Source organism: Scophthalmus maximus, chromosome 3 (genome assembly GCF_022379125.1).
Source record: "Scophthalmus maximus strain ysfricsl-2021 chromosome 3, ASM2237912v1, whole genome shotgun sequence".
Lineage (NCBI taxonomy): Eukaryota > Metazoa > Chordata > Actinopteri > Pleuronectiformes > Scophthalmidae > Scophthalmus > Scophthalmus maximus.
Genome location: NC_061517.1, coordinates 25,446,886 through 25,465,017, shown reverse-complemented (window position 1 = coordinate 25,465,017; position 18,132 = coordinate 25,446,886). Strand labels below are relative to the sequence as shown.

General features: G+C 46.2%; 1 protein-coding gene across 2 annotated transcripts in view; it reads right to left on the bottom strand.

Moving 5' to 3' along the window:
- whrnb (whirlin b) overlaps positions 1 to 17,380 on the bottom strand; it is a 60,534-nt gene extending 43,154 nt beyond the window's left edge. For both annotated transcript variants that reach the window (XM_035640994.2, XM_047331303.1), the window contains exon 1: positions 16,159 to 17,380. In XM_035640994.2, coding sequence (XP_035496887.2) covers positions 16,159 to 16,872 — 714 coding nt within the window. In that variant the 5' untranslated portion in view covers positions 16,873 to 17,380. The remainder of the gene's footprint in view (positions 1 to 16,158) is intronic.
- Positions 17,381 to 18,132: the final 752 nt, after the last annotated feature.

The following is an 18,132-nucleotide window of genomic DNA, read 5'->3' as shown; positions in this document are numbered from 1 at the left end:
TGCCGGACTGCTCGGCGACACTGGCTGTATATCACTGCCCTCTCCCGGGAGACAGGTTCCAGTTTGTCTGAACGGGGGGGGGGGGGGGGGGGCTGGGCCGCACTGGAGCAGACGCAGATGAACAGACAGATAAGATTGGTTTTAAACGAAATGTCCTTCTTGTGAAAATGTGACACTTATAAATAGGGACGGGACGATACCACTTTTTGGTGTCCGATCCGATACCGATCCTGCAACCTTGAGTAAATGCGATACCGATCGGATACTAATCTGGTACAATCGTTTCCCGACTCGTAAAATAAAATATCAATAATGCATTGTTCAGGATGCACTTTGCATAACCTAGCCATCTGAAACCTCAAACTCAACTGTGAAAAAAATAATCAACTCCCCTAAAGGAAAACACACATAGCCAGCAACATGACGGAGTTATGGAATACCGCTGTTTTATTTGTCGCAGAACTTTCGGCAGAATGTTTTATGGTCAGCACCGTTCAAACGAGCAAAAAGCAAATTGAACTGTTAACTGTTAATTAAATAATAATAAATTAGCATAAAAATACGATGCCGGAATGACGTTCAAGGCTTAGTACATATGTAAATAGCCATTTATTTCGTTACGGTTACTGTGATATATCGGATCAGATTTTAATTCTTATTTATTCTGATATCTGATCCAGTCATTTTGGACAATATTGCCCTGAAACCGATATGGAATATCAGATCAGGACATTCCTACTTATGAAATAATCAGTGAGAATCAATCAATCAAGGTGTTTTGGCTTAACTTTGGGGAGTCACTCAGGTTGTCCATCATTGCATTCATCAAATCAATGCATACGTTTCTTTCTTTATCATTTCATCATAACCATCTAAGGCCCCAGAACCTAGTCCTTACTTGAATTCAGCCTTTTATCCCCCGACGTGGTAAACAATGATGTGGTGGTCGTGTGCAAATGAATTGCTGCAAATTAAGCATGGCAGACGGGCCGGTGAGTGAATGAATGGTGCAGTGGGCCCGACCCTGAACGTTATGTGACTCAGCTGAAGAGCTGCTGGCACCGACTCTCCCGGGCCTCTCGCCGAAATGCCTGCGCTGGGCTCTCTGCTTCCCGTCCACAGGGAGAAGCACTGCAGGCCCGGCAGATGGTTCCAGTACACTAAATGGACCATTGGCATGCTCGGTGCGCTTACCGCCTCAAGACACTGCAGTCCCATAAAATCCAAACAGTGAAATGGACAAAGGAATAGACGCATTTCACGTATGGCACTTTTTGTTTGATTTAGTGTTTACTGCATGTTAGGGGTGGGGCGATCCGACTATCTTTTACCGTAATCTATTTTAATTTGGCATATGATCTGATTTCAGAGAAATCCTACAACACTATATGACTGAAGTTGTATCAACTTACTATCCAACTAAATGACGAGTTACAAGGTCTTGACCCCGCCCCCTGCGACCCTTACTGGATAAAGCGGTATTGATAATGGATGGGCGGTATTGATAATGGATGGATGATTGAATAAGTCAAGTGGCATTCATACTTGCTTTGGATACAGTGAACACAACTCCATTAAATTGAATTAGCATGACAACGTTTAGATACTGCATGTAATTAAGACTGACAATATATGCGCATGAATTTATGGACATATGTACAGAAACCGCACGGACAATGAAGGATGTTTCAAAGGGCAGCTTATCACTGGAGGTATTTTTTTTCATGTTTCTCTTTGCTGTATCATTGTGTTATTACTATTATTTGGAGCCAGAGGGTCAAAAAACATGAGCAGACAGGTTGTGAACAAAATTCCAGCAAAATGATTTGCAAGAGGAAAACTACTACAAAAGTAATTGCTTCAACTGTTGCCATAGTGGAGCCTGCTCACAATATTTCTAGATAATACGGGATCATCAGCGATATCTCAGGCGCACACTCACTCCGAGTTTGAACTCCAACAACAAACAGATCAGTATAGTAAGATCAATTTCCCACCACCATTAAAGTGATGGCGAGAACTAAACCTGTATCTCAGCAGCATTGTCTTTAAATGACATTTTTCAAACAGATTTTTGAGAAACATAATTTAATTCCTACTCGACTACTTCCTGTATGTGCGCACAGGATGTGTTGGTGCTGTTCAGTAGGATATTTTAGATATACAGCGCCTCTTGGCTGGACATTGGGTCTACAGTCTCCGTCTCTGCCCTGGCTTCATCTGTGATGGATGATGCCCACTCAGCAGCTCTCCCACATATGTCACCATCGCCGTGGCACAACAGCTTTTTAATGGGGACATGAAAAGTTCTCCAGTTTTGTGCTCAGTTATCATCTGTTTGGAGCGGGTGTGAGGAGGGGACGGCGGGAAGCTGCCGTGATGGGCCATTGGTCCTCTGAGAGGAGGTGATTACAGACAGTCGAAACATATGGTCTCAGAGTGTCAAATACAGCGTTCAAGCAGCCCGACGAAGGAGGTTGAGCGCAACGACGCCAATGGGCTCGCTGGCCGAGAAGGTTCCGTGAAGTGATATTGTGCGGGTCCGAACATCTGAGGACAGAAGACGGATGTCACTCTCTGTTCAAGCAGAACATCCTGCCGTCAAACCAGGAAAAGAAGATTTCAGTCGTGGGTAGTAGTTGTGTTAGGCAGAGAAAAAAGTTTGGGAGGAAAGTTTGAGCCCCGCTGACTTGCTCGCTGCACTCGTACGTAGCCAAGCTTCTTCAGCATCTAACACACAGTGTTCTAGAAACTGTGGTCTGATTTGAACTGAATACTGATTCATTTTTATTTCCCCTTTTTTTCCCGTTAATTCATCTATTATTCTTTTTTAACCAAGCAAACGACAGCCCTCTGTACGACGGAGTATCAGGGGGCCACATTGAGAGGGAGAAAAAAATGGAGACCATGAGAATATTCTTCTACTTCGTACTATTATGATAATAAAGTCGGAATTTTAAGAGAATTAAGTCGGAATATGATGAGATTAAAGTCGTAAATCTGGTCTCTGTGCTATTTCAGTGGAGAAATGTGGCCCCCCCCCAAGTGGCCATAAATCTCCGCCTTAACTGTGAACGCAATTCCCAGTCCATCGTGGGACAGTTGTGCAATTTTTTCCAATCCATCGCATCCTCCTTCTGGAGAGTCTGCCGCAGTTAATAGACGCATAGCGTCATTCATTCATCCAAAACACGCATTCGTCCCGAACACAATCCAGCCGGAGTGACAGACGTAGTTGTGCGAAGCGTGGGAAAGAGTTTCTGAGGTCTCACTGTGGGCTGGGATTTTTTTGGGATTGACGTTTTTTGGAAAGTTACTAAGACTGTTGAACGCAGTCCAATCCCTCAATCCCCGGTGCATCTTTTGACTCGGCAGTTCATCTCACTGTGGCACGCGTCCGAGACAATGGCGGTGTACGGTGGTCGTCCTCAGGGAGGCGAAGACCCGCGTACACTGCGATTTGGCAGCACTTGTGTGATTCATGCAGTGGCAAACGCAGCAATTAACGGAGCAACATAACGGCGCCGATCATCCGCTGACCCATCATCAATCATCACTGCGACCCATTATCGGCCCGTGGGCGACACAGAGTGTTTACTCCGGGCGGCTTCCTCCCAGACGAGCGCCTCGACGCCCCAGTTCAATTTCAGTTCCCCCGTCCGTTACCTCTGACATCACACGGTCGAGAGAGAAAAACACGCCATTAAGGGACGTACCCGCCATTAAAATGTCCCCTCTACCCAATTACAGCCCGCAATGAGCATCAGGCAACTCCACAGACGAGCGGTAAAAAGAGCGACCCCGATAAACCGGAGGGAGCGATGGTTTTTTTCTGCAACTAGAGCGTTCGCTAACAAACGGCGGACGGGAATCGCTGCTCGACAAAGGTGGCGTCTGCCGGCGGGTCCATTCACGCTGCTCAGCGTTGTATCGCGGCAGCGAATTGGAGGTTGAGGCAGAAGGAGCCGCTTTCTATTCCGGGCCCAGCGTTTTTTTGTTTTTTTTTCCTGCAGGCTCCGAGCCATTCGGAGATGGAGAGAGGCAAAAAGGTCAGCTCCGTAACCTGCAGAGACGAGCGACACTCGGCGCGATTTGGGGCCTATATTTGCCTCCCCGCGCTGCTCGAGCCGGGATGGAGTGGGCGGAAGAGGAGCTCTCAGTGGGCCCCTGCGTGGAGCAGGATGGGTAGGTGGATGAAGAGAGGGAGGGAGGGAGGGAATTGTTGCTATGACGGAGGTGGTGGATGGGTTTATTTTTAAGCTGGATAAGAGAGGCGATGTGCAAGACAAGAGGCCAGCGCAGACAACGCCAGCAGGCAACCGTCCACAGGGGCCAGTCGGTGGGCCCTCCGGCGGCACTGACTCTCTATACTTCAGCCTCAATGCTGAAGTCGCCGTCGGTTTAAAACGAGCTTCTTGTGACACGTGCTGCATCCGTGTTGTATTCGATCTACTGGAAAATCTGTCTTCCGAGTGCTAATCATAACTACAACATGTAGAACTTTCTTTAAAACGTTGCAATCTCCAAACTGTCTGTGTGTGTGTGTGTGTGTGTGTGTGTGTGTGTGTGTGAACAGCAATATACATGCAGTGTATGACTCTGCTCTGAGGAGTTCCGAATCTATTAGCGTTTTGTTTTTCTGCTCCGTGCACGTGTGTCCGTGCGTGCGTCTGTGTAAGCGTGTGTTTGTTGGATGTATATTGAGTTAAATTGACTGTCACCTCAAATCTCCTGCGCCAGCTGCTTTCCTTTACTTGTTCATTCATCACAGTTACTGCACCTGATTTCCCGCCGTCTGTCCGTGTCTCCCTGCGGACCTCTGCATTTACCTCCGGCTGCATTTGGTAGCTCTGTGTGTTCATTTGCAGCATTTCATTGCAACGTGAGTCATTATTATTAGAGTGAAATCATTTCCGATCAGGTTTCATTAGTTGCCGCTGGTTAGAGCCGATTGGGGAAGTTGTGCATCGTCAGCCCGGTTTAAACGTGATAGTTCCAGTTCCGAGACAGTTTATGTTTTGTTGCGTTTGGAGCTTGGTGAACCAGACCGGATTATGCAAATTAGTCCAATAGTTGATTAAATGAAAAGCAACAGGGAGACTCTTAGTTGCATACGTTCTTAGTACTTACTATAAATGTGCTGGGGTTTTTTTTCATTTTTTCAGTGCAATCCATTGCTTTATAATAAGGGAAACAATGTGTCCATAAATTCGCAAACATGTATGCAGTCAGTTAACTGTCACGGTGTTTCTCTGACTTAGATGAAATGAGAATAAAATAACGAGACTTTTATTAAACTAAAACCTGGGTGGGGTGGGCTAAATATGATAAAAACAAACAAGGACAAAGACCAAATGAAAAACATTAAGACTAGAATGGAACTTAGTAGAGTCCCCTTAAAGCTCCTTTGTGTAATATGTATATTTTTTTAAAGAACTTATTCACAGAAATTGAATATATTGTCCATAACTCTGTGTTCATATGAGTTAAGCCTTAAAGTGTCCCCTGCCGGTCGCTCGGTTTGTTGCGGTTTGCAATTTCTCCACCAGATGGCGCCAGAAAAGTACAAAAATTACACGTTTTAAATTCTGTCAGGCCGCACCAAATTGCACACACCAATAGATATCAGTCCCCTAAATATGCTTGATCCCCCCCCCCATATCCATGCAGTAATCCCTCGGAAATCTGTAAAAAATATATTGCAATTAAAGTGATTAAAAATATATTCCCAGCTGCCCCAAAATTGAATGGGTCCTCTCCCGGCCGCATATCCCATCCTTCCACCAAGTATCATCTATATATAATATAGATTTTTTTAAAAATCTCATCTAATAGTCTAATAATCTAAATGCATCATCCTGCTGAGAAGCAAACTGACAAAAACAAACCGGCAAAACAAATGGACGGCGGCGAACGCCTTGAACAAATAACACAACCCACGCAAAAAAGCAAGAGGGCACGTGATTATTCACTGTACATACGTGAACACTCAGACATACACATACATATTCATACTTGTACACACACAGAATACACATACTTCCAGTCTGTCAATCTCTCGCTCACACACACAGTATAGTGCTCTTTACTGTAGCTACAGTACGCGTCAGGCTGCTCCTCCACATCAGGGAGCCGGTTCCCACAGGCCCCTCCCACACACCGACGCCTGTTACCTAGAATATGCTTTGAAAAAAATGGGAGAGCTGCCTTCGAGGACACTTGACAACGGCCGCGTCCAGCAGCGGAGTTTTGTCCCGGTAACAAGCGGTCATGCCACGCCGGCCTCACCGGGGCCGACGGCGAAGGATTACCTCACCGACCGAGATGCTCGCTGCTCCGCCTGCGGCAACATGAGGCGCAGTCACTCTGTTTTGTTGAATGATGATGGTCTGATTGGCTGCGTGGGGTCGTTTGGTTGTGATTATGTAATCTTAGTTTTTTCCACACACGAGGAGAACAAAGCAGTCGGTTTAAAAATAAAATCAAACGGTAGCCGCGCACTGCAACAGCACGCTGCCGTGAAAAAGATATTCTTGCTTCTACAGGCTGAATGCCAAATCTACTGTACATCAGCACAGGATGTGTACATGTTACAAAAGTGTAGTCTGGCTAGGAGTGGACCCATAAATTAGTTTTCACTAATTATAAGTATCAGTCTGGTAGAAATTAAAGCAACTGTTATACTACCCCCCCATCCCCCGATATGTTTACAGTACATGTCACTAACCCTGTTTGTGTTTTCTATCTCTCCTAGTGTATCTCTGACCCCAGAGCTGCAGGACCCAAACCCGTCATTATTATTAATATTAATATTAATATCATCACTAATAATGACAACAACATAATTGTATTTTTTAATTATAAGTATCAGTCTGGTAGAGATTACAGCGGCGGTTGTACAACTGTCCTCTCTCTCTCTTCTCTCCTACTGTCTCTCCTCCCACCCTCTTTCTGCCCACCTCTCCTCTCTTCCTCCTCTCTCTCCTCACCCCAACCGGTCGAGACAGAAGCTCCGCCCACAACTGAGTCTGGTTCTGTCAGAGATTTCTTCCTGTTAAAAGGGAGTTTTTTCTCTCCACCGTCGCCAAGTGCTTTGCTCATTGTGGGATTTGTTGGGTTTTCCCTGTAATATTGTAATATTGACCTCACTATGTAAAGTGCCTTGAGACAATGTATGTTGTGATATACAAATAAAATTGAATTGAAAATTGAATTGAATAAGGGCTTTTGAAGGCCTCTATCTGCAACAAGCATATTTCAATCCTGGGCAAAGTGGTGGTTTGTCCGACCAACACCGTCATCCCATAAACTACACAGCTAACCTGCTGATAAGCATCAGACACAGAACGGGAAAACTTGAATAGTTTGCTGCTTTAACATTATGAACTAATTTGTAAAAAAAAAGGTTTTTTTTTAAAAAGAGTCCTCAATGAAAAGCGTCAGATGTCAAAAGTAATTTCGTAATGATTTCATCACGATGCCATTCATACCATATCGTGAAGAAGGTGGTATCATAGTGGATAACCATGTGTCGTGATTTATAAGGCGGGGTCATGTTTTCGCCCCTGTCTGTGGGTCGGTCGCTCAGTTGGTTCCTTCGTTTGTTTTACTGAACAGATTTCAGCACAACACTTTGTGGAAAGACGGGACACGGGCCAAGGAAGAACCCATTCCATTTTGGCATGGATTCGGACAACGGACAACATCCAGGACTTCTTTACCGTTGTCAGGGTGTTTTTTGACATTGTCACCAATTTCCCAGGGAATAATGCATGCATCTTGATGCCAAAAAATATCCGGCATATTTAGGGAACTAATATCTATGCAGTGTGTGCAAATTGGAGCGCCTTGATTCAATTTTTAGGGAGCTGTTGGGCCTTGGCGGATGTGTTTGCTCTGCTGAGTTCAATTCGAATTGACGGTTTTTTTTCTGTTTTTCTTGGTATCAAGCCTCTTCACAGACAGATACCTGCTTTCCGTCCTTTTGGTATCAATCTTTCTGATGCCAGCAATGATACTCAAAACAAGAGTGTGAGTACAATCAGCATTTGATGTAATGACATGACAAACTCACCACAACACTCTGGGAAGTGGCTCCATTTACTGCTGAGCTTCAGCGGGGAACACGGTGGGCCTCGGCCCCCAGAATCCTAATTTCACACATAAGAAACAAATAGATCGATGCTCTCTCTGCACAGCGATCATCGCAGAAAGGCCCCGCGAACATCCACTCCCGGTTTAAGTGCGATGCGACGAGGCGGATTCCGTCGACGCTTATTCCCTCTTTGGAGAGTCTCCAGAGTTTAATATTCAGTCAGAGTTTCTAAAAAAGATTAATAAAGAGAACAACTATCGGAAGGGAAAGAGAGAAGGCCGGTGGGAGATAAAGGAGAAACGGAGCTAGGGAAAAAGAGTGACAGCCTCAGACAGATCTATGACCACACCGTCCATGGTGAAGTAGTATTTTTCCAGCAGACACTACACAATAGACTAAAGGTCTCAAACAGACTAGGTCATAACGTGTCCTTCTAAAAAGGAGGAGCGAGATGAACCCTGACTCCAGCCTGCTGCGTCTCATGGATGATATACACCATCACATCTGAGCTGCAGTCGACTCGCACCCACTCCTTCCTGAGGACGTGTCAGCGAGGGAAGAGGACCGACCAAAGAGAAACAGAAAGAGGTTTCTATTCGCATGTACAAAATAAAGTGCCAAAAATACTTGATCAGTAACAGAACTGAGTCGCACTAACTGACCTGGCAAACTGAGACATGGGGGAGCATGCTATTGATCAGGCCATTCGGAAACACAAGCGGATAAACTAAAACACAACTAGCAAAACACGTCAGTTTAGCATTACCTAATATTAAACTAATAAAACTAACGATATCAAAAAAGTCAGTGCGACAAAGACGAGCCAGGTAACAGCTGCATTTTGAGTGTTGCGCTACGAAAAAAATTAAAGGTGACATATTATGTAAAAACCTCTTTTTCAGTGTTTGTGCGCACATACATGTGTATCTGTGGAGCCTGTCGGACCACAAACTGTGAAAAAAGCCCCCCCCCCCCAAAAAAAAACCTACAGCCCGAAGCTCAGAACCACTGGTTCAGATTTCTCTCCCACTGTGATGTCACAGTTGGACTCTTTTGGTGGTAACCTTCAATCTGAGAATCTGCACTTCTCTGGTGAAGGGGCGTGACATTTCCTACACATTTTGAAGACGGTTGACCAATCACAACAGGCTGGTGCCAGCTGGCCAATCAGAGCAGACTGGGGTTTATCAGGAGGGCGGGGCTAAAAATCCTTAAATCCAGGTGTTTCAGACAGAGGGTGAAAAGAGGAGCTGCAGGAATGGGCAGTATGAGAACACTGATGCCTTTTCTGATCATTAGAGCATGTCAACCTTTTCAAGTGGCAACACAAATTAAAAGTATGAACCTGAATATGAGCATAATATGTCACCCTTAAGTAATAAGAGGGAGCTGCTATCATTCTCAAACTGACCAACTGTACTTTAAACACTGCACTAAATCATCGCAATATCACACACACACACACACACACACACACACACACACACACACACACACACACACACACACACACACACACACACACACACACACACACACACACACACACACACACACACACACACACACACACACACACACACACAGGTGTTGCTGTATTTTTAGCGTAATGCCTAATTTTTCAACACATCATATATTTGTTACGTGTAGAATTTGGTTTTTCTATCATTGCAATGGTGCAACTTTTTTTAATCAGAAAAGAAAAAGAAGACAACCCCAGTCATAAATGGCGCAGTGTGTGACTCACGCTTGCTATGTTGAGTTCACGAGCGCGATTCTCACTGTTCACACAAGTGTGGCAACATGGAGTGCACTGTTGCGAAATACTCGTCACCCTTCAATAGTCACCATCTTGGCTACGTACTGTAGCAGAAGGGAAAGGGCCGCCAACATATTTTTTTTAAACCTTGTGGAAAATGGTGTCCGAGGCAGGAGGACACCGAAATAGTGAACAAAACATGGTGTCATAGTCACTGAAAGTCCCCAGAATGTATCCAAAATTTAAAACTGGAACCACAATATTATTGGACTACGTCCCTTTAAATAAAGTCTTACTGTGTTCATGGGCAAGTCAGCCCATTCATTTGCCAAGTATTTCTTCACAACACTGTTCTTACACAATTGCTGGACTAAATTTAGATTAAATACATTTATCTTGACAAATGAGGTCCCCTGTGCACGCAGCTACCTTCCTGGCCTTTTCTACCACTCCGCTGGTAAACAGCTTTGAAGTCACGCTTCAGAAAAGGGGAAGTGCCGTGGCGCAGCATGCCTTAAATGGAAGCAGCTTCATTAAAGGCAGTAATGAGTTGCTGAGGTCATGATGGGAGCAGGGATGCAGTCGGGGGGAAGAGCTGGAGTTATTAGCTGTGTTTACATGCCTCCGAGTATTAACGGAGTCTGCTGGTGTAACAGCACACTTTTCCCTTGGGAACTACAAGTATGGATACGCAGTTAACAGAGATTCCTTGTCTGCGGTAAAGCTGGACAAGATTGTCTTCATTTGTCAACGGAAGAAAGAGAGGGTGCACTGCACTAAACCGTGTGGTCCTTTACTCAGTTCGAAATAATACGTGTTGCTCTCTTGCTGGGGAATAACTAGCCTAGCTTAGCATAAAGACTGGAAGCGGGGGGGGGGGGGGGGTATGTTCCATCATCCTAACCCTAGTGCCTTACATAGGGCTGAGGGAACATAGGGATGACCCAGCGGGGGAATCCGTTATCTTAGCTCTGCCCAGAGTTCAAACATAAGCCATCCAACACCTCAACAGCTCACTACTCAACATGTTTTACCTTGTTTGTTTAATCTGCACATAAAGAGTGGAACTAGAATGGCACTCACAGTGGAGCACATTTCCCTCACCGGGGTCATCCCTATGTTCCGTCAGCCCTATATTCCCTCAATGATTTCCCCCAAAATTAGGCCCTATGTTAGGGTTGAGGGAACACAGGGTTGAGGGAACATAGGGTTGAGGGAACACAGGGTTGAGGGAACACAGGGTTGAGGGAATATAGGGTTGAGGGAACACAGGGTTGAGGGAACATAGGGTTGAGGGAACAGGGTTGAGGGAACATAGGGTTGAGGGAACACAGGGTTGAGGGAACACAGTGTTGAGGGAACATAGGGTTGAGGGAACACAGGGTTGAGGGAACACAGGGTTGAGGGAACATAGGGTTGAGGGAACATAGGGTTGAGGGAACACAGGGTTGAGGGAACATAGGGTTGAGGGAACACAGGGTTGAGGGAACATAGTGTTGAGGGAACATAGGGTTGAGGGAACATAGGGTTGAGGGAACATAGGGTTGAGGGAACACAGGGTTGAGGGAACATAGAGTTGAAGGAACATAGGGTTGAGGGAACATAGGGTTGAGGGAACATAGGGTTGAGGGAACACAGGATTGAGGGAACATAGGGTTGAGGGAAGATAGGGTTGAGGGAACACAGGGTTTAGGGAACACAGGGTTGAGGGAACACAGGGTTGAGGGAACACAGGGTTGAGGGAACACAGGGTTGAGGGAACATAGAGTTGAAGGAACATAGGGTTGAGGGAACATAGGGTTGAGGGAACATAGGTTGAGGGAACACAGGATTGAGGGAACATAGGGTTGAGGGAACATAGGGTTGCGGGAACACAGGGTTGAGGGAACACAGGGTTGAGGGAACATAGGGTTGAGGGAACACAGGGTTGAGGGAACACAGGGTTGAGGGAACATAGGGTTGAGGGAACACAGGGTTGAGGGAACATAGGGTTGAGGGAACATAGGGTTGAGGGAACATAGGGCTGAACATCGACACGCTCCACCTCCGCAAAGGCTCAAAGGTCCTTAAACCTAAGTCAACAAAACAATGCATATCGTGAAATCATAATCTTCATTGCAGAAGAATGATATGTTGATAACATGACGAGCCAAATTACACTTTGAACTGTATTTATTTATACAACATAAAAAACACACTAATGAGAAACAAAACTAAACAACCCTTAACACATAAATCCACCATATACAGAGTTTGCTGGCTGGTTGTTTTCATATATGAAATTTATAAAGCCAGGACCCAAATAGTAAATGGACTGTATTTATATAGCTCTTTTCTAGTCTTATTAACCACTCAAAGTCCCATCCACCCATTCAGGCATTCACACAGCATTGCTATTTACAGCGCGTCACATTCATACACTGCCGGAATAGCCGTCAGTGGCAATTTAGGGTTAAGTGCCTTGCCCAAGGACACACTGGCACGCAAACTGGGGGACATTTTTGTTTCAGACGTTCTTGACATGGAGAGAATCGTGACAATGGCGACAGAAACAGAGATCATATCAAGAAGCCAACCCCCTATGAAACCACATTTAAATCCGCCAGATTCTGATTCTTGATTCAATCTGCACCAAATTGCACACACTTATACATATCAGGCCCCTAAATATGCCAGTTTTTTTAATCAATATTCATGAAATATTCCCTGGGAGATTGGTGGGTAAAAAAACGAGTCTCAAAATTCTAAAGAAAGTGATTTTAAAAAGTCCTTGACCTTCCCCTTTGTCTAGATCTGTACCAGAATTCATTTTCACCCCTCTGTCCAACCATCTGCTCGCTCTCTCTTCATCGCCCGGACCATAATTAACACTTGAAAGTTCAGAGTAAAAACAACTCTGGCGTTCTTCACTGATGGGTACAAGCCGGCAGGCAGCAGCGGCTGCAATTTGTCGCCTCAAAAACGCAGAGGTGGTAGCCACTGGTCTTCCTTCAGCAGAAGCACTTTCTTTCAGACAGCCCCCGGCTTTTTATTGATGTTCCATTAGCGAGCAATCCAATTAGTTTTGTTTGCTTTTTGGTATGAATGGAGGAAAGATGTGAAGATTTTTATCGTTGTGCCCGAATTTCACTGCCCTACATCCACTCCCCTGACATGAACAGTGAGAACAAGTCAGTCAAAAGTTGTGGACTTGTCGGCTTTTGGGAAAAAAGGAGCAAAATGCAGCAGCCCCCAACTCATTGCAATTCAGCAATAAAATGCCTCTCTGAATACAATTGCAGAAAAAAGAATAAATGTCCATCAACAGAAGCCATCTCGGTTGTCAAGCGGCACCACTCTCTCAGTCATCATTACAAACCCGCCCCGTTCTTGATAAATGGCTGCGATTGGCCAGACCTGTCTCAGGAGGGATGGAAATATGTCTGAACGGGAGGCAAACACAACCTTGCTGATTGGTCTTGCTTTCAGAAACACAACCGTGGTGTAACCTCGTCACTCAAGTCAGTCGGTTTACAGTCACGTTTATAGGTCTGGCCTCCAGCCAATGAGACAAAAGAGCGATGGCTCTCAGAAAAGGACCAGAGCCAGAAGATCAGGCTCCGCTCAGAGAGCTGTAATCCTCATGTCTTTGGCCTGTATCTCTTGCTGGGCATGCTGAACCTGGGGAAAAGGCCCGGAACGGAAGTCACAAAGATCCATCCATCCATTATCTATACCGCTTTATCTATTAAGGGCTGACATTGGGCGAGAGGCAGGGTACACCCTAGACATCAGGGTATCGCCAACGTGTCACGGTGGAAACGTCCCTAGACAAACAACCATTCACACTTGCACCTATGGTCAATTTAGAGCCTCCAAAACCTATGCCGGAGAACCCAGAGAGAACGCATGCGGGCACGAGGGGAACATGCAAACTCCGGACAGAACGGCCCTGGTTGGTTGCGAACCCAGAACGACCTTGCTGTGAGGCGAACAGCGCTAGGCACTACACCACAAATATCCAGACGCAACTATTTATCCAATCTGGTGAACAAAAATACGCTGCAAGACATCGTCAGGAGGGAAGGGAACAAGTGCCGTTAAGCTGTTTTTCTCCTCACGTTGGTTGGACTAATTCAGTAAATCCTTGTGCAAGCAGGTGAAAAGCCTCTTTATTTGCTCCTAAATAAGACGCTGCCCAGGGCCTGAGCTATTCAGCCTCCCTGAAAGTGTTGTACCTGTTTTGGAAATTGCTGGAGGCGGAGTGTATTAAAGTCTGACTCGGTGGGGAAAGCTTGCAAGGTCATCCAAAAAAAAATGTCCTGCAGTCAGACAGCACAAATGCACGCGGCAAATAAAACGTAAATGTCTGGGATAATAAAAGAGTACTTCATCTGGGATATTTTTAAACATGCAAAAACAACTGAGGCGCGCATTTATTTGGCTCGCGACCGTTCTCTGATCTGTCCCGTGACATATGTTTTTAAAATATCATTTTACACTGGTGTGCCATGAACATATGCTTTTCCACCAAGGGTTTACACATCAGCCAGGATTCCATCCAAATGTAGTACACATTTTATTGCCCATTGAATATCTGGAAAAACCTGCAAATGCTATTTGGTGAATGAATGTACATTTCCATTCATATCTTATTTTAAAAACACTGCAGAGACATCAATGGTACTGACAAAAGGGCCGATGATGACATCCCGATAAGGTCAGTGGATCCATTTTCCATATACCGTGGAGGAAATGAGCCGCAGCCACAGTGAGCGGGACAGATGATCACGAGTAGCGACACCGTTTACCGTCACAGCAAAGGCCGCGCGCACTACAGGCCGCGATCGCGTTGGCTTGCAAGAATGTTGGGATTCTTAGCAACTCTCTAAGGGTGCGTTCACACCGGACGCGATGCGAATTTCTCGCGTCGCTTCGCGTGAGCGAGTTTGGTTGCTTATTTGCGCGAATATTTGTCCGGCCCTCCTTCCAACAAACCTCATCTCAGCCAATCAGCATTGACCGTCTCCGATTGGTTGTAGAGCGGGAGAGAGAGAGACACTGTGAGAGAGCGAGCATACTGCGGTTTGTGTGTGAGTGTATATAAGTAAAACTCCATGAGAAGGGTTATTAATTGCACGTTAATGTGGTAAACTTGCAAATACATGAATTGAGCACAGAATATATTTTCATTCGCTCAAACAAGATTCTTTTTTGCGTATCATTTCTCTTCAAAGTATTATTTTGTGCTCGCACAATGTATTTTCCTGTGCTCCGTTTCCCAAGTTGCTGTTTAGTCACAGCCACTGGGACATTGACTGTAGAAAAATATGTTGCTGAAATGAAATGCCATTCTTAAATTCCATAACTATTCTATTTGTGTTAGGGAAACCAAAACCAGAGACAATACCTTAAAACTGCCGCCCAACCAAAACTATCTGCATGGCTAGATTTGTAGGAATGTTATTGGCTATTTTTTTTGGGTGAAGTGACCCTTTAATTGCCTGTTGGAAACTCCTCACATCAAATTTTACACATGAAAAACTCAATGTGTACTACTGACTGTATGCTTTGCTGTACTGAATGTATCCTCAGCAACTAAAAAACTTGAATAAATCTCCTGAGAGCCACAGCGATTATAGTCTATTAATCATCTAGTCAATCCAAAGAAGATGAATTGGGTTTTTTTCTGGGGAAACGTTCACAAACGTGAACATTAGATATCTGTTATGGTAGACTTTGGCGTCAGACAAGAGGTCACCTTGGGCTGGAAAAAACTAACAGTCATTTTAAACCTCTCACTTTTATTCTAAATAAATTACGAATTCATTGATTAATTGAGAAAATGATCATCAAATTACTCAGTGATGAAAATAACCACGAGACCTTAAAGTTTATCAGGATCCCTTCTCTTCAGTGACATGGAAACATGGAGGAAAAATGACTTTAAACCATCGTTTTGTTTGTTTGTCTTGCATGTAACAGAGAGAGAGAGATTAGAAGAAGAAAAAATGAAAATGCCATCTGTTTCTGAACATTTGAGTTCATCCTGGTTCACAGTGCCATCGGCCACAGAGCATTAGGCTTCGGTCAAGTGGTGTAGAAGAATTTAGAAGACGGAGCCGGACAAGAGGCGCTTCCTAATGGAGAGAGCAGAACTGCATTTCCCCCAGTGCCTTTTGTAATATTGTTCTCTGTGCCTGAAGCACGATTACCTCTGGAACGCATGCGTAAAAACCCAACAAGGCTCACACTCACTCTGACTATTCTTCCTTCCATGGGGTTCTTAAGAAATAACCAAACGTCCACGTGCGTGATGTCTTACCTTCACTGCGTCAATGTGCGTGACATTGTTGAACATCATGTCGTTCACGGTCACGATCTGGTCCCCGACCCGCAGTCCTTCCCTCTCGGCCGACGAGCCCGGTTCCACGAGGGACACGTAGATGCCCACGCCGTGCTCCGACCCCCCGCGGATGCTGAAGCCCAGTCCCTCGTGGCTCCTGGAGCGCGTCAGGGTGACTTTGCGAACTTCTCCGACTGAGCCATCGAGGAACGGCGGGGCCATGGACGCCGACAGCTCCGCCGCGGCGCAGAGCCCGTCCGGGCAGCCCGAGGCGGGGGGCTGCTCCTCCTGGATGGAGCTGACATAGTTTTGCAGGGCTGAGTCACCCTCGTCCTCGAAGCCCTCCGCGCTGCCGTTGCTGGGGAGCAGGTCCGTCTTCAGGTAGAGTCCCTCGGACGTGTACTGGTCGAAGAGCAGCTGGTCGGACCGCGGGATGACCAGGCGCAACATGGGCAGGAGCTGTCGTTTGCCGGGCGTGCTGAGAATCACTTTGAGGGTCTGGACCAGGTCGAAGACGTTGCGCTTGGCGTGGTACACATTGAGACAGTGGATGAAGTGCTCCCTCTCCACGTCGCTGAGCAGCACGTTGAGAGCGTTGTGCAGCCGCCGGACGTTCGCCGAGAGCGCACGGCCGCCGGGGCCGCCCGAGTTCAGCGATGTGTGGTGCGAAGCGCGCTCCAGGTCAGCGCTCATCCTGCAACATAACGCGCAGACGGTGCATCACACTGGGCCGAGGACGGACTGGACATTTGGCTGAAAACCGCCGTTCGGGTCGAGTCCTCCGTTCCGAGGGCGACGCGCGTCACGGCGCGCCGCGCCGCGCGTCGGGCAACTTCAACAGGTGACCGGAGACCTGCGCGCGTAATCACTGCGCCCGACGTGGCCCACTCCGCGCGCCGTGTACCGGTCGAAAAGAAAAAATCAGTTTGCAGGTCGATGCGCGCATTCTTTTTTCGCGCTGGTCTTTCAGCCCCTGCAGTCTTTCTTTCTTTTTCACTGTTCCACGAACAACAAAAAGCGCTGCGCTTCGATGGGACGATTCAAACAGTGTCCCGTGCGAAATGAACCCGGCGCGTCAGACTCCGTGGAAACAAGGGAGCCGGAGAGTGACACATGACATTCACCGTGATTATTCTGTCCACGACACAAACTCCGGGTTTCTCCAGCGGTGTCCTCTCTCTCCCTCTCTCTCCCTCTCCATCTCTCTCTCTCTCTTTCTCTCTGTCTCTCTGTCTCTCTCTCTCTCTTTCTCTCTCTCTCTCCCTCTCTCTCTCTCTCTCTCCCTCTCTCTCCATCTCTCTCCCTCTCTCTCTCTCTCCCTCTCTCTCTCTCTCTCCATCTCTCTCTCTCTCTCTCTCTCTCCCTCTCCAGCTCTCTCTCTCTCTCTCTCTCTCTCCATCTCCATCTCTCTCTCTCTCTCTCTCTCTCTCCATCTCTCTCCCTCTCTCTCTCTCTCCCTCTCCAGCTCTCTCTCTCTCTCTCTCTCTCTCCATCTCCATCTCTCTCTCTCTCTCTCTCTCTCTCTCTGTGCGCAATTGGCTGAGTGAGCTGAAGCGAAAGCTCCCAGACCCTGTGTATAGGAAATGACGCAGGTGTGTGTGTGTGTGTGTGTGTGTGTGTGTGTGTGTGTGTGTGTGTGTGTGTGTGTGTGTGTGTGTGTGTGTGTAGGTGTGTGTGTGTGTGTTTGTTGCTTAGTAACTGACAACACCATTCACCCTTATTTGAATGATTATTTCTGGCACTGGCATTGGCCGATGTCACGGACTGTCGAGAGGAAGCAGGAATGTGACGAGTTTAACCAAAAGCAACTCGATTCACAAACCGGAGAGATTTCTGAATTTAACTTTTTGGGGGTGTTTTTTTTTGCAAAGTTGTTTTTTTTTTGGAGCCAAAGCAAGACGCATCCCATTGGGGAACCTGTAATTTATCTGGACAACTCTCATAAAGGCATGT